The 22,103-nt window shown below is 38.4% G+C and overlaps 1 protein-coding gene across 3 annotated transcripts in view; it reads left to right on the plus strand.

The window, feature by feature from the left end:
* LOC126485149 (RNA-binding protein 25) overlaps positions 1 to 22,103 on the plus strand; it is a 188,022-nt gene that overhangs the window by 122,838 nt on the left and 43,081 nt on the right. For all 3 annotated transcript variants that reach the window (XM_050108815.1, XM_050108814.1, XM_050108816.1), the window contains 4 exons: positions 1,611 to 1,849; positions 3,316 to 3,667; positions 15,393 to 15,559; positions 15,715 to 15,865. In XM_050108815.1, the coding sequence (XP_049964772.1) occupies positions 1,611 to 1,849; positions 3,316 to 3,667; positions 15,393 to 15,559; positions 15,715 to 15,865 (909 nt within the window). The remainder of the gene's footprint in view (positions 1 to 1,610; positions 1,850 to 3,315; positions 3,668 to 15,392; positions 15,560 to 15,714; positions 15,866 to 22,103) is intronic.

Raw genomic sequence — 22,103 nt, forward strand, 5'->3', positions numbered from 1 at the left:
GCTAACGTTCCAGCGTTGGAACATTCCAGCATTGGAACATTCCAGCATTGGAACATTCTTTTGGGCGACAGCAATCACTAAAACTGATATTATGTTGACTTCAAAGTGATTAGATTGATAGCCTCCACTTTGTCGTGTAGCTTGTTATTAGAAAAGCAGTTAGTAACCTCTATTAATTTTGAAATTTTGTTCTTTATGATGTCTTTTATCTCAGTTGGGCTATGTGTTTGTTAGAAAGACTGTGTCTTGTTTGTTGGATATTCTGAATTACCTGGATTCACTAATGATATTGCCCTGGATGTTTAACCTTTATCAGTGGTTGTAGTTTTCTACGTGTTCGACAATGTGCCTGCTGCTCAACATCATCACTACTTACACTGTACTTGAGACAGTTGATTTCTATTAATACGGTGACCAGTTGAATGTAATCCAGACTCTTCTTTTTGTTCATAAATTTATACCATTGACAGTACTAGAGTATTAGGCGTTAGTAATAGCTTAATAAGTAGTGCATTTGTGAAATGATGTCCGTCTGTGCCGAAAGATCATTTTTTCCCCCTTCCTCTTTGTTAAGACTGCACACCATAACAGCTTCCATAAATTGAACACACTGTTCCTTTTGGACCCAGCAAGAAATGAAAGAAATATGAGTCACAGTTTCACAAAACAAACTGTTTACTGCTAACATGATTCATGAGCTGCTTGCACTTTTTGAGTTCAGTCTGTTTCGGTTCACTTCACTACACTAGAATTGCAGACAATTGATGTAGGACATGAGTATGTATATTTGTATATATTTTTTATTGATTTTTCTCCACGTAATGTAAATTAGAAAAAAGAATTCTATATTGTTTTTTGTAGTTTTCTATATCTGCTAATATATATCATGAAATTAGTTACATATGGCACTTATCCATTTTATGGAAAACAGAAAAATTGCTGGTATAGAGCAGAGTTGACTTCATTGTAAAAATTTGTGGCCAGTGATCCAACACTGTTCTGCTGCCAGCATTTTTCGATCATTTGGCTCAAAAGACACACAGATACGCTGCAATATTTAGTGTTTCTTTGCGCCTTTATGTAATGTTTTCAGTTAAGACTATTGGTATTGAATTACTTTCCATCACTTTCTGAGGAAGACAGAAGATGAAGATATATAACACTCTCTCTGAGCAAATTCTCTTGGTTTCCAGTTTCTTCATGCCATTGCATCTCTGTGCGGATGTCTCAAAATGTATGTAATGTATAATATTCTGTTTTTTTGTCTTACTTCATTTTTCTTTAATTAGAAAATTCCAGCATCCATTAATTGTTATTATTTTTAATGGAGGCTTGAATTATGTAGTATTTCATCTCTGGCAATTTTTATGTATTGCTGTATTAAGTGTTACCCTCATTGTAGTGACAGTTTCAGTGCATTGCTGTCACATGCAACTGAATTTTTGTGAAGACCTTTCAACTGCTGTTTGAAAACACTTTTAGTACATTCTTGGAGTAGAACATACATTTGGCTTCTTGGAGTGTGGTGTGCATAGTGTGTGGTCATTGAGCATATCACCACCTCATTTCTGAATGTGAAACTTTAACAAATGAAACATTTCTCTACACAGAAACAGGAAGAAGAGAAGGAGGTTGAACGGAAGAGAAAAGAGTTACAAGACCGTGAGGAGCGAGACAGGAAAGAAAGGAGAGCAGCTTCATCTTCGCGAAATAGATCTCGAGGCTCGGTCTCCAAAAGTCGTTCGAGGTCAAGATCCCACAATAGGGATGCTACAAGAAGTCAAACACCAGACAGCTCTTATTCTGCCAAAACTCGTTCGAAGCGAGATAGGCATCACTCTCATTCAAGGTAAACTATGGCTGCATCAAATCTTAAAGGTGAATTATACAAAAATGATGTCAATTCAGTGATTTTGGGCTAATTTCCTACAGACATCGTATTTTACGATATCTTAGATAGAAAAGGGAAAGCACTATTTTCATGCCTTTCTTGGCTGACTTAAAGATTAAGAATATTTTTGTTAGTAATAAGTTGTCATTAATAACAGTGTTTCATATTCCTGTTTTATTCCAACGTGTTTTGAAGTCACAACTCCATTTACAAGGACTACATTAACTATATTAACCACTCATTCACTAAACAATTGTATATTGAAGGATCTTACCTGAAACATACCAATGAATTTCACACAGCCAGTGTTTAGGATTTGTCAACAATTATTTGGGAAGAAGTTATATCGCAACATTTAAGAATGGCTTAACAGGAATGTGTCAGTGTTTTGTATTTTACTGTAGTAGGGACACGTAGCAGCAGTACATAGTTGTAGAGGTTTTCTTGTACACACATGGTGATGAATCTTCACAGCAACATTTCTTGAAGAAAGTACGTAATCTATCTTACAGAAATAAAATTGAGTGACATATTAGTGTCAGAAGTGCAAAACTAAAGTAGTGATTTTACAGGGAAGTGTTGTATTAATGCAAATGCATTGGACTGACTTAGTTCACATCCCATCTGAAAAATAGTTCGTTACTGTGCTTAGGAAAGTACAGCAGACTCCATGTTGGTGATTTGTGAACTTCGGTTTCTGTTATTTATAATATCTTAATTTACTCTCACTAAACTTAACTCTGTGATCATACAGCTAATTTTCCTCAAGCTAAATCGTGTAAATATTACGGGGAGGAGTTTGTTAACATCCTTTCGTATTTCTTATACCATTTAATGTGTGTTTCAAAAACAAACCTTGTATATAATCACACATACAAAGGATACACTTAACATACTTTCTATTTAATAGTTGTAATTTGAGAAGTATTTGGAAAAAAATAAACCGGTTAATGTGCTGATTGTGGGTAGCTGATTGCATTGCTGTTTAAAGAAGTAAGTTCACCTTATTGATCCATTTTGTTTTAGTGTATTAATTTACTTAAAGTCAGAAAATTTATCTTTGTGGAGAGAGAGTTTCATTTTTCAGAAAAAAAAAATTGTATGATTTTCTTCTCATCTGCAGTTCTGACATAATTAGATGCAAACTATTTACTGTACAAATAATGGAAGGTGTTATAGTGAATGACTCACTATTAAGTTAAGCCATTCAGCAGTTGATACATTTCATATCGATTGCTCGTGATTTAGTCTTGTTTATGTGACCGGTCAGCCCTTCAGTGCCTCAATCATACAGTGATTCACTACCTACTCCTTTGATTACTTGTATTACACACAGGACTTTCCAGTAATTTTTTGTGTTGGAGTGACCAATAAAGATAATTTTTTATTATGATTTAATGTTGTTCATTTGTTTGGTTTTCTAGAGATCGGGAAAGAGAGAGGGAGCGTGAAAAAGAGAGAGAAAAGGAAAGAGAACGAGAGCGTGAACGAGAAAAGGAGAAAGAGAGGGAGAAAGAGAGAGAAAGGGAGCGAGAGAGGGAGAGGGAAAGGGAGAGGGAGAGGGAGAGAGAAAGGGAGAGGGAGAGGGAGAGAGAAAGGGAGAGGGAGAGGGAGAGAGAAAGGGAGAGGGAGAGGGAAAGAGATCGTGACAGAGAGAGAGAAGAGGTCCAGAGGAAGACTGACCGTGAAATTGCAAGAGAAAGAGAAGAGGAGGAAGAAGCTAAGGAAAGGAAAAAGGCTGAAAGAAAAGCCCGCGAGAAGGAAGCTGCGTATCAAGTAAGTTTCCTTTCTTTCTGTTTAGTAATAAATGATTGAATAAGAAATTTTAGAAAATGAATCACTGCTTAAGTCCCACAGGAAGAGCATGTAACCCAGTCAATTTTACAATATGGTGAAAAATTCTGGACTTTGCAGTGAAATATTGTTAGACCACAAATACGCTTACTTTTTGACTCGGCTGCTTTGTTGTACAAACATATTTACTAGGAGAATATTCCGTCACTGAAATGCAGTTCAAAATTACTTGCAAAGTATGCAGCTAAAACTACTATTGCCCTTTGTTGAATTAAAAAAAAAAAAAAAGCTTTTCCAGAGCAAATTTCATGATGTTTCTAGAATTTTTGTTTCGTCATTGCCATAACAATTTTGTGGGAAGGCATTCAGATCGGGGCGGTGGTACTTCTAGAATACCTGAAAAACCTTGAATTCTCAGGGAATTACATTTTATCTGAAAAAAGTCATGGAATCCTCAGGGAATTTCGTAGAACCTCTGGGGATTCTGTGTTTTTAACTCAGCATTGGAATTTAACTGTACTGGGTGTTATAAATCACAAATTTTAAAATACTTAATATTATTATATAAATTATTAGTGTTCAAAAACTGGTCAAACTACTGCTCATGACCAGTATATCTCAGCTGTGTGGAAACAGTAGTTGTTATTGTGAGAGGACACCCCCTCCCCCCCTCTCAACGTTAATTTATCGGGGATGGTTTAGACATCATAATCCAGAAATATTCTCTGTTTTATTCAGTGTTGTTCAGTGATGCAGGATTATACAACTAATGTTTTAACAACTTTACTTGAAATTGGGAGTTATATTTCGGAATAAATTGGTACTTAAACATCTCGAATTTACTCTGGCAATGTAGAAACAAACCTTCAAAAACCTGAACTGATTTAGTATTATTCTTGCCAATAGTTGAGTGGTGAGCATGTAAAGAGCAATCTATATGGCCACTTTTCACTTGGTAGTGAGTATATAGGTATCATTGTTGGCTGTAAGAGATCATCCTGTCAGTAAGCATATTCAGTATACATGGTAATAATCGTCAGGTTTCCAGGTTTTTATTATTGTTTATGTAGTGTGTTTGAAAATGGATAGTGGCAGTGTGTCCTATATTTAATTCAGGAACTCAGAAGGAGATGATACTACATCATTGGAGAGGCAAAGTGGTGAGAGTTTGTCAGATTATTGTTGTGTGTGTGCTTACTAGTGGTATGTCCGCCCTCGGTAGCTGAGTGGTCAGCGTGACAGACTGTCAATCCTAAGGGCCCGGGTTCGATTCCCGGCTGGGTCAGAGATTTTCTCTGCTCAGGGACTGGGTGTTGTGTTGTCCTAATCATCATCATCATTTCATCCCCATCGACGCGCAGGTCGCCGAAGTGGCGTCAAATCGAAAGACCTGCACCAGGTGAACGGTCTACCCGACGGGAGGCCCTAGCCACACGACATTTCATTTCACCAGTGGTATGAAGTATACAGAAAGTAATTGTTCTTTCTGTTTTTTGTTTGTGTGTGAAATTGGGTAGAAATACAGATGTCCTTACATATTTTTAAGATCTCAGAATGTGTTTCGGTAAAAGGCTAAAACCTGTCTGAAAATCAGGGAATTTCGCTCTTAGGGAAACTTGTGACAACCCTAAATTTGTACTTATTGCTCCATTTTTTAATTTCATTCATGACTTGAAAATAGCCATTGTACTATCCACTTCTGAATAAGTTTGTTCCTTCTGCTGATTAAAATTTAATGCATTATTTTTTCTATGTGGTTGGTAATACAGGTAGGTTTTCCATAGATTTTTCCCTCGGAACTGTAAAACTTACCAGTCCTTTGAATGGTTAATATTTTACACACTGGTGTAGAACTTCCCAAAAAAGGAAAGGGAAAAAAAAAACAGGGGGGAGAAGTTTTGGAAAGACTTTTAATGAAAAAAAGGAGAGAAGTTTTGGAAAGATCTCTGATTTGCAGCAAAATGTACGCTGCATATTTTCGTATTACGAAAGTATAAATTTGAATTGCATCAAATACAGCATATTAGTTTCCAGAGCGTTGAAATTGAGATTACAATGTCCTTTTGGAAGCCAGTCATCTCTCATGCCACGTGATCTTGCCAGCAGCTTGACAGCAGAGATTCAGAGTGTAGGACATGTGTTATAGCCAGCCAATAGCAAGATCACTGCTCCTTAACATGAACACACAAGGAGGAAAAGTTAATGGTTTACATTAATATACATAGTGTAGCTACAAGAAAAGCTAAGCTTTCACGGTTAATATTGGTCTTGAAGATTAATAAGCTACAAGAGAAGCTAAGCTTTCACATGTAATATTGGTCATGTGTTATACTTTGATACATCACACAAATGTGTCAGTTATACTTTGATACATCACACAAATGTGTCAGTAGATTTAAAACAATGACATAAATGTCTGGTCTTCTGGGCTTAAAATTCTTGTAAGTTGCTGGTCCTCAAAGTGTTCAGTTTTAAATGCTCCGTGATTTAAGAAATTCATCCCAGTTTCTCACATGTAACATAATTCATCTTGCATAAAAAGAAATTTACTTGGAAAGTAACTCTTTTCGAACCACCATTCGCTGTACTATCCCGAGACTGTTAGAAGTAGGTTCGATTTAGCAGTTGCCAGAGAGCACCACAAAGCAGGCATTATTGCGCGTGCGCAGCTGTAGTGGTGTAGGAAGCCCGCATGTTCATGGGTATAAAGCACTAAGAGAGCTTACATTACGCCATAAAAGAAACAGAACATTGGAGGATACTCCAAGAGCATCGGAATTTCATAAACCATACTAAAAAGCATAATTTGGCTCGAAGTGCACATTGTATGTGAAGTATGTCCCATCTGATATTAAGCTTTTCAGTGTGGTGTTTGGGATGTAAATTCTTTGGAGTACCGGTACTGTACTATCTTATATTTGGTTCTTTATTTTGGCATAATGCCATACACGGCAGAAAATGAAAATGTGCACTTGAAATTCAGTGAACAGTTGGAAGCTAAAACAACGAAAAATTCCCAGAATTCCGAAATATTCCCGAGTTTTTCTCGGTTTTCTCATGGATGAAAAAATTCCCGGGTTTTTCCCAGTTGTCCCGGGTCGTATACACCCTGTAAAAATTTTAACAAGTATCTTGTACATTACAGAGGGAAGGCAGATGGGTTTACAGTTTTTACTATGTATTGTTTGTTGTCTTTCTTGTTGAATAGAATAATTTCAGAATCGTCCAAGATTTTGTAAAATCCAGACACCATTGTCTCCAGGTGCCTTTCCTTTTCAATATCTCAGAAAAGATTTCTACAGCTCTAAGGGCATGTGTTGTGTAGTGGTGTTATTTTCATTATTAACTAAATGTGTTTGTGATCTGTGTTGTGCACTGCACTAAGATGTAACTCGGTCTTGGAATCCTTGGAAATTCTTTTTCTCTTGTGCCATCAGATGATATGTGGTGAAATTTGGTGTGTATACAGTATAAGTTTGTTTTGATTTCTTCACTTTTACTGTTTTATATTATTTCTCTTTCCTAATTTTATGTATAACTTCTCACATCTTCTTGGTAAAGTTTATGAATAGTTTTGTTTGATTCTATGACAGCAGACCAGTCCACAAACTTATTGCAGTCACCATTATTCTTGGTAATTCAGGACTAGCTTGCATCCTTTAGGTTGTTGTCTTGTACTTAAAGAACCCCAGCTGAACACTAAGAACAGTAAGTATCATAGCATTCGATTTAACCTTATTTTATTTGCAGTCCTCCTCCTGTGAGCTTTGTCCCTTCAACAGCATAGTCTGTTGTGTCATTGTATCTAACCACAAACCTAACTAAAATATGTTGCTTCACCACAAACCTAACTAAAATATGTTTCTTCACCAAGTGGTGAAATAACCTCACTTTCCAAGCTGTTCATATGCTCAAACGTCATTTATGATTATAGTTCCGGAGATATAAAATGCACTGTGTGGCCTATAACAAATGATCAAAGCAGTTAAAATAATTTCCACCTTCAGTTATTTCTAACTATGACCTTTGTTTCACATTTGTATCTTGCCCTAGTGAGTTATATGTGAATATCAGTAAGGATCTAAAAGGAACATGTTGGCCATTGTTTGTCAGACATAAGCTGATGCTTCTTTGACTACTGAATCACAAAAGGATAAGTTCTGCACCAGAATCTGAATGATGTTCTAATTATATATCTGCATCTGTACTCTGCAGATCACTGTGAAGTGCATTGCAGAGAGTACATCTCACTGTACCAATTATTAGGGTTTATTCGCATTCCATTTAAGTATCGAGTGCAGGAAAAAGGATTGCTTAAATGCGCCTTTGCATACTGCATAGGCAATACTATACGTGAGCAATACATAGGGGGTATGCGAGCATTACGTAGGAGTTTGTACTATATTCCTAGAGACATCACTTAAAGCCCGTTCTTGCAACTTCGTTAATAGAGTTTCTCGGGATAGTTCATGTCTGTCTTCAAGAGTGTTCCAGTTCAGTTCCTTGAGTATCTCTGTGACACTCTCGTGCAGATCAAACAAACCTGCGTCGATTAGTGCTGCCCTTCTCTGTATACTTCAGTATACTCTGTTAGTCCTATTTGGTACATGTACACACATCTGAACAGTATTCCAGAATGGATCACATGAGTGATTTGTAAGCAATCTCTTCAGTAGACTGATTGCATTTTCTCAGTATTCTATGAATAAACCAAAGTATACCAACTGCTTTACCCATGGCTGAGCTTATGTGGTTGTTCCACTTCATATCCTTATATAGTGTTAAACCCAGGTATTTGTACTAGTTGGCCAATTATAACTGTGACTCATTGGTATTATAGTTATAGGGTACTACTTTTTCATTGTGTGAAGCGCACAATTTTACATTTATGAACATTTAAAGCAAGTTTCCACACTTTGCAACACTTTGAAATCTTATCAAGATCTGGCAATATTTTGTGATATAATTGGATAGATAAAAAATTCTACTCACCAAGTGGCGGCAGGAGAACACACAAAAAAGTTTTCTATGCAAGCCTTCTGAGCCAGTGACTCCTTCTTTCAGCAGAAGGGTTGAAGGGGAAGGAAGAGGGGTGAAGGAAAAGGACTGGAGGGGTTTAGGAAAAGGGGTAGAGTTCGGAAAAGTCACCCAGAACCCTGACCAGGGGAGACTTACCAGGCGGGATGAGAAGGAGATACTGATTGTTGGGGACTGCACCAGATGAGATTTGATAACCTGAGAGCTTAATATGCAAGGGAGAGATTACTGTTAAAATATTGTACACGAGTTGATAAGAGTGAAAAGTGAAGTGCATTGTATATAACAGAGGTGAGAGGAGGACAGCAAGAAATAAACAGGTCAGAAAATGGAAGATGTAGAAAACTAAGTGGAGTGAAGAAAGGTGTAGGGTACTGTGAAGAAATACTGAGACCGAAGAAATTGACATAAATTAAGGCCAGTTGGGTGGCGGCAACCAAGGACATGTTATAGCACTAGTTCCCACATGTGGAGTTCTGATAAACTGGTGTATGTTGGAAGAATCCAGATGGCACGTGTGGTGAAACAGGCATGGGGTATTGTGTCTTGCTGGTATACACCCTCTGCCTACATTCATTAGTCATAACTGACAACTTGGTGGTAGTCATGCTGATGTGAAAGGCTCCCCATTAAATTTCACATGGTCTTATTCCAAATTGCTTGCCACTATTCCTTGTTGTTGATTTCATCCTCACCGAATATGAGCTACACACTTTTGTCCACACCAGACCTTCTCACAAATAACAGTACTTACATTTTGACAGTTGCCATCTTTTCTCATGTCAAACATTCCCTCCCATACAGCCTTGACATTAGAGGCAAACGTATGTGTTCAGATGCAGCCTTACAGCAGTACACCACCATTCCCACCCCAGCCTTTGCTGGATGTAATTAACCCACCAGCCTAGTTCAAAAGTGTTATATCTTCACAGCAACCATGTCCTTTACACCAAACATATACAGCCTCATCATCATCTATCTTCCTGCGACCACGAGTTTGTAGAAACAAAGCTTGCACAGGAACTAAAATAATAACTACTACCACTTACAACTTCACTAAAGTGAAAAGTACGATAAGAGATTACATCTCTGTGGGCAAAACTCTCAAGGCCACCATACTCACTTATGCCTCCACATCTAGCAAACATATCAGTTAACCAACCATTACAGTTACCAGGTGGAGTAGCACCACCCTGACTTACAGCAAAATCAAATCTACAACCTAAAAACACACGCGGTCCATCAATAACAGCACGAGAAGTGATGCCTTTAACTTTAACTTTATTGTTCGCTGTGATAACAGCAGTCTTCAAGTCCACGTTGTCTATGGCCTTATACACAGTCGCGCACAAGCGACGATGACAGCTATTTCCTGGGCCATAACTTCCAATCCTGGTACTGTTGATCATACCAAAGGACAACTTGGGTGCACTCTCAGTATTGTCCTGTTTATGAATGTATTAATCAGCTACTTTGACAAGGTCATGACTTCCTAAAATCATGCCATAAATGAGATCCGTACTGTCTGAGATTTTGCTCTTCACACCTAGAATAGCTTTTCACTTCCCCTATACCAGTACTGCAAATGGAAAAACATGTACTATCAAATTGAGAGCCACTTATTAAATTACACATCATATACCAGCTGTTTATGTAAACACTGTTCGGCCTATTTACAGCAGCATGACTTAGCACCAAGCTATCAGTTAGGATGAAAGTGGGCGTAGGCTGATGGTATATATTGGCAACACACTTTGTCCTGTTGCGGAGCTTGCGCTACAACATGAGATTCATGACTTCCATGCCTGTTTCACCATACAAGCCATCTGGACTCCCCGACACCAGTTCCAAAGAATTCTGCAGTGGGAACTAGTGCTACAATTTGCTTCACGTTCTTGCCTCACAGCTGGCCTTAATTTATGTTAATCCCTTCTGTCTCAGCATTTCTCACAGTAACTACTTCTTTCTTCACTTCATTTTAGTTTCTACATCTTTTGTATTGTGAGCTTTCTATGTTTCGATGTTCTCCTCCCACCTTTGTTACATAAAGTGCACTTAGGTATTAACTTGTGCATAACATTTTAGCAATAATCTCTGTCTTACATATTACCCTGCCTTCCACCTTTAAGCTCTCAGGTTTCCAAGTCTCATCCAGTGCAGTCCCCAGCACTCTTTCCTTCTTATTCCATGTGGTAAGTCTCCACTGACTCGGGGTTCTGGGTGACTGTTCCGAACTCTACCTCTTTTACTAAATGTTTCCAGTCCTTTACCTGCACCCCTCTTCCTTCCCCTTCAACCCTTCTGCCAGAAGGAGCAGCAACTGGCACAAAAGGCTTGCATACGTAAAACTGTTTTTTATGTGTACACTTCTGCTGCCAATGATAGATTTTTTCCTCTCTCTGATTACATTGATTATTTTTGTTGAATATTTATGTAGATTTTTTCAGATAGTACTTACTTCTAGATAAAGGCATCATCTGCAAAAGTCTGAGGCTGCTATTGATATTGTCTGGAAGGTTGTTAATATACAACGTGAGCAGCAAGGATTCCAACAAACTTCTCTGGAGCACACCTGAAGTTATTCCTACATCTGACAATGATTCTCCATCCAAGATAACATGTTGCATCCTCCCTATCAAAAAATCATCAATCTAGTCACATACTGCTTGTTACCCAATATGATTGTACTATGATTGTACTTTGACAGTGAGCATAAACGTAGAACTGAGTCAGTGCTTTTCGGAAATCAATCAGTAATACATCTGCCTGGTGGCCTTGATCCAAGGCTTTCAGAATGTCATGTAAAAAAGTGTGAGTTGCGGTTTGCATGATCGATGTTTTCATAATCCATGGTGGTTGGCATAGAGAGGGTCATTCTGTTAGAGACTCCTCATTATGTTTGAGCTCAGACTATGTTCTAAAATTCTAAAATAATTCAGTGTGAAGGCTGTTGGGCAGTTGTTTTGTGAATCACTTCTACTATCCTCCTCGTAAACAGGTGTGACGTCTGCTTTTTTCCGACTACTGGGCACAGTTTTTTGTTTGAGGTGTCTATGATAGATAATAGTTAAAAAGAAGGTCTAACTCAGCTGTAAATTCAGTATAGAATCAGATTTGCCCCTGGAGCTTTGTTCAGTTTTAATGATTTCAGCTGTTTCTCAATACTTATTTCACTCATCTTTTCAGTGGTATGAGAATTACATTGGGGCAATTCTCCTGGCTTTTCCTTTATGAAGGAACATTTGAAGATGAAGTTAAGCAATTCAGCTTTTGCTTTGCTGTCTTGAATTTCAGTTCCCGTGCCATTTGCGAGTGACTGGACACTAACTTTGGTGCTGCAAAGTGCCTTCTCATATGACCAGAATTTCTTTGGGTTTGTGAAAGATCTTTTGGCAGTATTCCGCTTGGTAGTCACTGAAGGCTTTATAAATTGCTCTCTTGACAGCCAAAGAAGTTCCATTCAGCCTCTCTCTCTATCTAGAGTGTTATGCTTTGTTTTGCATCTATTATGCAATGGTCTGTTCCTTCAGAAGTTTCTTCATGGCAACTGTGTACTATGGACGGTTTCTCCCGTTATGAACTGTTCTGTTGGGTACATATCTGTCCAGTGTATGGTCAACTATTCTTTGAAAATTGAGCTATACAGTCTCTACATTCTCTTGCCTTATGCTGGAAGTTTTAAGTTCCTCATTGAGATATGACACTAATGCTCTTTTATGCTGTTTACTGAATGTATAATTAACTGACTGACCTATGGACACGCAATGGCTTGCCACTACAGGTGTAATCTATAGAACAATACCAATGTGCCATTGATATTCATTAAGCTGTTATACCTTGTGTGTGCAGCTTTCCCTAATATTAACACTCTCAAAAGCACTTGTATCACAGCCTGTATGTCAAATCTATTTTGACACAGGTGCTAATTGTGGTCTCACAGCAGAGTTTGAGAACTTCATTTTCAATGTATGCATCTAGTAAAGCCATTCACCATGTGTTGGCAGTGATATGCATTTTAATAAGAGGTGACACATTGGAAGGAAATGAATACCATTGTTTCAGTGTTTTCTAGTAAGGTACACTGATAACTGTTGTCAGTAGTGGATGCTATATTCAACCAAGTACATGCATTGTGACATTGCAGTGCAGGTTACAATGGCAGTCTGTTTGATCCAAGAAGGATGGTCTTATCATTGTGTTGCTGCAGATGCCAATTTCTTTCTGTCTGTCATCCATAGGCTGTGAACACAACTCAGGGGGAGAGGTTAGTACATAAGACAAATGGGACAAGGTCACTGACACATTACAAGTTCAAGTGAGGACTGATATCTGGCCATCTCTGCATTGTTGTGGCATATGTCTGCTGCCAGAACACTGTAAGATAATAGGAGGACTGTCGGAACCAATGTGTCTGATCAGACTATAAGGAACAGTTTACAAGAAAGGAACTTACCTCCCAGACATCCTGTTAGAGTACAATATCTGGCAGCTCACCTTCAGTTTCACCATTTCCATGTCAACAGATCCTTTTGGACTGTGTGGCTGCTACATATGGTGGTGGCATTTAATTTCTTTTCATGCACAATAATGCCAGGGCCCTCCCCTTCCCCACAAACCCTATTCCCCACTCCCACCCTTCTCCCCTCTCCCATCTCTCCCTCCCCTCCCCTCCCCTCCCCTCCCCTCCCCTCCCCTCCCCTCCCCTCCCCTCATGCTCTCCACCCCTCCTCTCCCCCACCTGTGCCAAACACAATCTCCCCACCTCTTCCAATCGTCCCCCTGTGCACTCCCTCTCCACTCCACCTGATACTACTACCAATCCCACCTTCGTTCTTTCGAAAGGGAAACAGTGGTTGAGAAAGAAATTAGAGAGTGATGTAGCCTTTCCAAACATTACATTTCATTACAATTTTTACATTGAGCACACAACAAAGGAAAGGAAAGGAAAATTTGGCGAAGGAATTAAAGTCTAAGAAATAAAATCTTCGAGGTTGGTCAATGACATTGTAATTCTGTCAGAGACAGCAAAGGACTTGGGAGAGCAGCTGAAAAGAATGTACAGTGTTATGAAAGGAGGAGCATCAACAAAAGCAAAAGAAGAGTAATGGAATTTAGTAGATTCAAATTAGGCGATGCTGAGGGAATTAGATCTGGAAACAGAACACTGAAAGTAGTATATGAATTTTGGTATATGGGCAGTAAGATAACTGGCAGTGGCCAAAGTAGACAGGATGTAAAAATGGGGACTGGCAATGGCAAGAAAAGTGTTTCTGTAGAATAGAAATTTGTTTGCATTAAATATGCAAGTTTGTTTCTGAAGGTGTATGTCTGGAGTGTAGCCGTGTAAGGAAGGAAAATTTGAATGATAAACAGTTCAGGCAAGAAGAGAATAGAAACTTTTGAAACTTGTGCAACAGAAGAATGCTGAAGATCAGATGGATAGACCATATAACCAACGAGGAGATACTGACGACTAAAACTGGGGAGGAAAAGAAATTTGCATCGCAATGTGACTAAAAGAAGGAATCGGTTAATAGCAGACCTTATGAGATGTCAAGGGATCACTATTGTAGTACTGGGGGTGGGGGGTAAAAATTGTAGAGGGAAATCAAGAGCTGACTATAGTAAGCAGTTTCTAAAGGATATAGGCCGCAGTGGTTATTTGGAGATGAAGAGGGTTGCACAGGGTTGAGTAGTGTGGAGAGCTGCTTCAAACCAGTAAGTAGTATCACGCTTTCAAAAAAATTAAACTGTTGTGAACCAATTAGTTGGATTTTGACAGTGAGAAATGTTTGTTGCTTAGGTAATTTTCCAAAAGCTACTTGACTGAATAAACAAAATTCTGATGGCATAATGTAAAATTACAGGGTATCAATTTAAGTACAGGTAATAGATTTGTTGAAAGGACAGGTCAGATTATCTAGCAGTCAGTTTAATTATACTATTCACCTACCAGCCTGTGGGTACTCATTCATTGCATATGGAGATGTGACAGTCTCTGATGTACACGTACGATCAGCTGCTCCATAGTTCATGAAGAAGAAGAAGAAGAAGACACAAGGGACTGTAAATCTCTATACAAGTGGACAAACGCTTGTTTTGTATAGTATTTGGATTGTTGCTTAGTTACTCAGTGGAAAATATTTGAGTATATATATGTCATATTTTTCCATTTTTAGGGTTCTGTACCTCAAGTCGGTATAAATGGAACACTTTTAGGATGACTTTTTTTTGTCTGTCTGTCTCTCCGTCCGTCCATTTGATCGTTAAAAACCGCTCTCCTCAGGTATGGTAGATTTACCAAGTTGAAATTTATGTTACATACTAAGGTGTATGGTCCATTTGCAGTGTAAAAAATTTGAAGCTTCCAAGTCATTGCTGTCAAAAGATACAGCCATTTGTGTCACATGTTTTGATACTCGCAAACTTGTTCATCAAATATAAAACTTTTCATGCGTGTTTTGTCTAAAGCTGTTAAATAGTTTGAGAAAATTAAATTTGTACAGAAGGTTCAGAGTGAGAGTCCTGCTCACTCCTTCCCAGTTATTGTTGAAGACTACAACTTGTAATATCATCCTTATTTTTGTCTGTGATTAAAGTTTTCAGATATATGAAGTGTGCTGCTGTAAAATTATTGTAGTATTCCTTTCTGTTTGTTTGTAATTCACAGGAAAGACTTCGAAATTGGGAGACAAGGGAACGCCGTAAATTCAAGGAACGTGAAAAAGAAAAAGAAAGGGAAAGGTTAAAGGAAGAAGAAAGAGAAAGAGAAGCAAAGAAGCTCAAAGAATTCCTGGAAGATTATGATGATGAAAGAGATGATGCTAGGTTTTATAAGTATGTATTACCTTGTTTGGATTCACAAATAAATGTGTGTTAATGTTCATATTTGTTTATAATTTATTTAATACTTTGTAATGTCACAGAAATATGCTGCAAGAATTTTGCTGATAAGAAACTCGCTTTAACACAGTTATCATTGTTTTCTATAGGGGTCGTGAACTCCAGAGGCGACTTGCAGAGAGGGAAAAAGAAATAGAAATGGATGGTAGAGATCGCCAGAAGGAGCAGGAGGAACTAGAGGACATTAAATTAAAAATATTCTCTGAAGAACATGAAGACCCAACTGCAGAATTTGAAAGGGTATTGAGAGGTTCCATTTGAGTGATTAGATATAAGCAAATGATTGCCTTCAAAATGTACTCATGAAAAATGGTACTACACCCCCACACCCACCTCAAACCTTATTGTCTCAGTGCAGGACTGATACCTTGGTGCTTTGTCTTACTGAAGATGTAGGCCACTCAGTTGTCTATGGAATGATAGTTTTCTTTGAAATTGAGGTATTCACTATATATTTTTGTCATACAGTAGGTTCATGTATCATTCACCACCCAGAAAGAACATCAGACCTATCAACGGCTCAGTTTCGTCTATAACAGAAAACCTCTGTCACCAACTTGAGTGGTGCTCTGTTGGGGATGTATTATCATCGCCATGTACTAAAATGTATAATGAGTCAGTCCATTTGACCTTTTTCAATACTTCATGTGTCCATGTTGTGCATTGAGTTGAGGTACAGATGGTGGTTGTGGATGACACCTCTACTCCTTGTTGTCACTGTCCAGTGTCAGGGTGTATACGAACTGGGAAATCCAGGAAAAACCCGGGAATTTTTTCATCTGGGTGAAAGCCAGGAAAAACCTGCGAATTTTTTCATCTGGGTGAAAGCCAGGAAAAACCTGCGAATTTTTCAGAATTCTGGGAATTTTTCATTGTTTTAGCTTCCAGTTAAATTTTTGTAATTTGACTGGTAAGAATTAATTCTCTAGCAATGAATGTTACTGTATCTTGCTACTGGAGAATGATACTGCAGCTGCAGCAATAAAATATAAAAACGAGGAAAAAAATAATAAAACTTTAGTGGCAAAGGAAATGCGCCATTTACAACAATAAAACACCATGCGCACACAAGTGTCTGCAAATAGCAAAACTATGTCAAAGACCTTAGGGTGAAGATATGTAATACTTCATAACAATAAACTGCTTTCTATGAGCTTGACATCAAAACTGTTTACATAGGTTCATTTGACCAGTTGCCAGCAGGCTCATGCAGATGTGCAGTTGACTCTTGTATGAGCAGTACCTTCTCCTGTTCCTTGCTGCTTGAAGTGTGGCTGTTGGCTGTATTGGCAGTAGCAGCAAGCAGCCAGATGCTAATGAGAAAATTTTTTCTTGCGTGCCCTAGCTGCCAGATTGGCGCATGCGCTGAGTTGTCTGGGTTCTAGTGGGGAGGGGGTTAGTCTCCAACTGACCCCTGTTTGCATTAAGTGATTTTGCTGTTTCCTCTTTGTGTACAGCTCCCACGTCAAATGAAAACAAAACAGATTTCTGCAGCTGGGAGCTATCAAGTGAATTATAATACATTCACGTAATCATGTAGGGCAAAAATATATTACTATTTTCACTTTTTTGATTTTATTTTATTTCCAAGTTATTAACAGTCAAGCATTAATCGCCTTGCAGAACAATGAAATTATTTTTGACAGTATGCTAAAGAAATTTGGCTTTATTAATTTTTTCTCTGAGGCAATCGATTTATTTGAAAAGAAGTGTTTTGTTCAACAGTATTGGCTAGTTCCAACTATTCGCTGAATTTCAAGTGCACATTTTGATCTTCTGCCATGTATGTCATTATGCCATAATAAAGAACCAAGTATGAGATAGTACAGTACTGGTACTCCAAGAAAATTTACATCCCAAAAACTACACTGAAAAGCTTCATATCAGATGGGACCTATTTCATTGTGAATCTGGAAAAAACCAATGTGCACTTCAAGCCAAGTTATGCATTTTAGTATGATTAAGAAATTCCGATGCTCTTACAGTATCCTCCGATGTCCTGTTTCTTTTATGGTGCAATGTAAGCTCTCTTAGTGCTTTATACATACGAATATGCGGACTTCCTACACCACTGCAGCTGCGAACGTGCATTGATGCCTGTTTTCTGGTGCGCTCTGGCAACTACTGAATCAAATCCATTTCTAACAGTCTCGAGATAGTATTGCGAACGAGGATTCGAAAAGTGTTACTTTCAAAGTAAATTTCTTTTTACGCAAGATGAATTATGTTATGTGTGAGAAAGTTGGATGAATTTCTTAAATCACGGAGCATTTAAAACTGAACACTTTGAGGACCAGTCACTTCGAGCCCAGATGAACAGACGTTTGTCATTATTTTAAATTTACTGGCACATTTGTGTGATGTATCTTAAAGTATAACACACGCAAAAAAAGATCAATATTACATGTGAAAGCTTAGCTTCTCTTGTAGCTTATTAATCTTAGAGACCAATACTATATGAGAAAGCTTAGCTTTTCTTGTAGCTATACTATGTATGAGGTGCTATCCAAAATTTTCGGGACTGGTGCTGCCATCTATTGAAAACCTTACCTTCTGACTAATGGTCACCATCACCCTTGAAGTAGTTCCCATCTGCATGTACACACTGGTCCCAGTGCTTCTGTTGCTGGGCAAACTTTTCTGGAAGTCCTGTTCTTTGAGGGTGTTTATCACCGCCAGCGATGCTTCTTGAATCCTCTCTAGAGTATCGAACCGATGGCCTTTTAACTTGAGTTTCAGTTTTGGGAATAGCGCGAAGTCACAAGGTGCCAAATCTGGCAAGTACAGTGAGTGGGGTACAACTGCTATGTTGTTTTTTGCCAAAAAGTCCTGGTGAGCAAGGACGTGTGGCAGGTCGCGTTGTCGTGATGCGGCAGCCGATTCTCTTGATGCGAAAGTTCAGGCTGTCATCGCCGCACATTTTCACGGAGCCATTGCAAAACGTCGCAGTTGTATGCGGAATTCATTGTTGGGACGAATTCCTTGTGCACAATTCCCTTTTTATCAAAGATCATTCTCTTCACTTTGCTCTTCAACTGTCTCGCTTTTTTGGGTCTTGGAGAGCCCAGGCTCTTCGACTGGGTTAATTGTTGCTTTGTCTCTGGGTCATAACCGTAAATCCAGCTCTCATTGCCAGTGATAACCTGTGACAAGAAGACAGAATTTGATAAACATGTGCTATTTGGTTCGTGGATCCATCATGAAATCACCACACAACAAACACAGAGTATTACAGAAAACACTGTGGACACGCAACACGTCCTCCCAGCTGAATGCCACACCGCGCACTGACTCATCTCACCACCTAGCAGTGCAAAGATCTACTACTCCTACTTTCCAGATGTTGGCACCAGTCCCTAAAATTTTGGATTCCTCCTCGTGTATTAATTTAAAACATTAACTTTTCCTCTTTGTGTGTTCTCGGTACGTAACAGTGATTGTGCTATTGGCTGACTATAACACGTGTCCTATGCTCTGAATATCTGCTTTCATTGGCTGGCGAGATCACATGGCATGAGATATGACTGGCTTACATAAGGACATCGCAATCTCTATCTCAATGCTCCGGAAACTAACGTGCTCTATTTGGTGCAATTGGAATTTATACTTTCGTAATACGAAAATATGCAGCGTATATTTTGCTGCACATCAAAGGTCGTACCAAAACTTCTTGCCTTTTTTTTTGTGTTTTCTCTTTTTTTTTTTTTCCCCGTCTCCATACAAAATCTTTCCAAAACTTCTCTTTCCTGTTTTTTCTTTCTTTTTTTTCCAGTAAGTTCTAAACCAGTTCTTAACCATTCAAAGGATTGATAATTCTTACAGTTCCAAAGGAAAAATCTACAGGAAACCTACTGTCACTTAGCATGGAAAAAGTGTATTTTCGCCGGGGAAAAAGTATACTTTTTAATCGGAATATCTGGGAAAAATCAGGAATTTTTGTTCCTTGCTTGCGTGTACATCCTGAGTGTTGAATTGACGGTTAATTTGATGGAGTGTGACACATCTAATCACTGTTAAAATCTGCGGTAGTCAACAGAAATGCCCATGGTAACATGTTTTGCTGTTGACTTGATTGACTCTGGCAGTTGCAGTTTTTGTGAAATTGATGTAAAGTGGAACGCAAAAAGCTCAGTGCTGATATGATCTTGCCGATAGAGTACCCATGTCAGGCATACAACATAAGATGAAATCCACCGATAAAGCATGCTGTTTGCACTTGACTGTCACTAACAATATATTAGTCATATGGCATAACAAATGTTACATTTGTCATTATGAAAGATGTACTCTTTCAAATAAAGCGAGTGCTATTAAATAAGTTTTTGAAGAATGCATTTAGTCTGTGACATTTTCTTGTCAACTTCATCAGTTGTGATGACACACAATAATGAACTAAAAAAAATAGGTAAGACTTCAGAAAACTTCAACACAATGATGTTTTTATGTATAAATAATTCTTCTAAACTCTTGCTCATGCATGCAAAAACTATGTTAAAATTAATTGAAGATCTTTTATGATCGTGAGTTATTTTGCATAAGTAAATCTTACGCAAAAGAGAATTTTTGAAAAGAGGAGAGGTAGCAGAGAAAGGTTCTGAGGAAAATATGTGAAGCAAGCCACAAAATACTGGAGTATCCTCAAAATCTATATAATAATGTTTCCTTATTGGTTGCAGGCAGAGACTGAACAAGCTGGTGTACTATCTTAAATCTTTTCGCTGCTACAGACGCGCTCGATGCATTCCATGCTGAGAGTTGCTTTTGTTATAGTTGTACTACTTGCCAAATGCTGGTGCGAATGCTGAAAGATGGCTATCCAGCCAATACAAAATACTTGTTTTGTCCGATTTTTCGAAAACCGTTAGGTGAAAAAAATTGGTGTTAGCCCATCTTACAGTCTGATAACTTCACTCGATAAAGAACCGAATTCCTTGTCGTTACCTGTTATACTGCACTTTGTCAAATTAAATAAAACATTGCATGCAATTTTAGAGAGTTTGTAGAGGTAGAAACATATTGGGGAAACTTTGCATATGATTGATTTTAATTCATACATTGCAGTGAATAAAACGTAGATAATATATCAAAATTTCATTTGAAGTTGAGAGCAGAGTGATGTCTCATTTTGTTCTCGAGGTATTGGATTTTACATCAACAATATTAGGAAAAGGATAGATTGCTACTCATCGTGAAGGCAATCCATTGAGTTGCAGGCAGGCACAGCAAAAAGACACTTGCGCATTATAACTTTCAACCAAAGCCTTCCTTCTTCATCCCCCCCCCCCCCCCCCCCCCCCCCCCCCCCCCCCGCAACACACACACACACACACACACACACACACACACACACACACACACGACCTCTGCCACTGGCAGTTCCGACCAGAAATCCAATGAGTAAGACTATCCTTTTCCTAATATTGTTGATATTCCAATGTGGAGTTTCCAGTGTGTGGGTTTTATATCAGACAAAGTCGCGCACAACGTGCTTATTCACATCCTTGCATATTGCGAATAATGTGGGCGTAACAATTGTTGTACCTCATAAACAATTAAAGATAGCGGAATTAGGTTTTTTGCAAATGATAGTACCCAGTGAGGTGCACATGTTGTATGACAAATGCTCAAAACTTTTTTATTCACCGACCTGTGGAAGTAACTCATCCACACCAGTGAAAAGTCAGTAGGTCAGGATGCTTACAGAATTCCATAGCACTGTAGGAAAACGCAAGCAGTGCACATATATGCTGCCACGGCACCTGCGGAACAGCATAGCAGGAGTGTATCTATGTTAACAGCAACAAGAGAGTTAATACACAAGTCTTAGTCTTAAAATGCGTGGAGCCTAGATTTCACATTTTGAAATTGATGTTCATACTTAATAGATAATTTTGCTAGGAATCTGGGAAATTTGTTACTTTATGTCTATGAAAAACAGCTGAAAGATGGATTTCCAAATACAAAACAAATGCTTTACAATCAACTCTTGAGATAGTGCATCGAAGGAGACTAGAAAACAAAAATGACATTGGAGGAAAGATAGGGCAATTCATTCAATTCATTAAGAACTTGATTCATAATATTTGCTCTCATTGTAAATAGTTCTCCCTCTCACCTTCTCACACCCCCAACCCCCACTCCCAACTCCCCTGCACTCCCACACTCCCCTGTCCGCACACATCTCTTTTATTGTTCCAGTAGGTTTCATTTTTCACTAGTAAGACTCCAAATTTTGTATCCAATACACGTTTGACAGGGTTTCTCTTCAGCAACACCTTAGCTGAATGTTTGCCATAACACCATGCCATCATTTCATCAATTGAGAATCCTGAGTGAAATATACCAAATTTCCCTAATTCCTTCCACAATATTTTGAAACACAACCTCAATTTGTGTATCTTTGCACTTCTGTCTTTGTCATTCAAGCGAATTAATTTCTTTATTTGCTGAAATCTGTGTATTGTTATGGAGCTGTCCC

This window comes from Schistocerca serialis, chromosome 6, assembly GCF_023864345.2.
Source record: "Schistocerca serialis cubense isolate TAMUIC-IGC-003099 chromosome 6, iqSchSeri2.2, whole genome shotgun sequence".
Classification (NCBI taxonomy): domain Eukaryota; kingdom Metazoa; phylum Arthropoda; class Insecta; order Orthoptera; family Acrididae; genus Schistocerca; species Schistocerca serialis.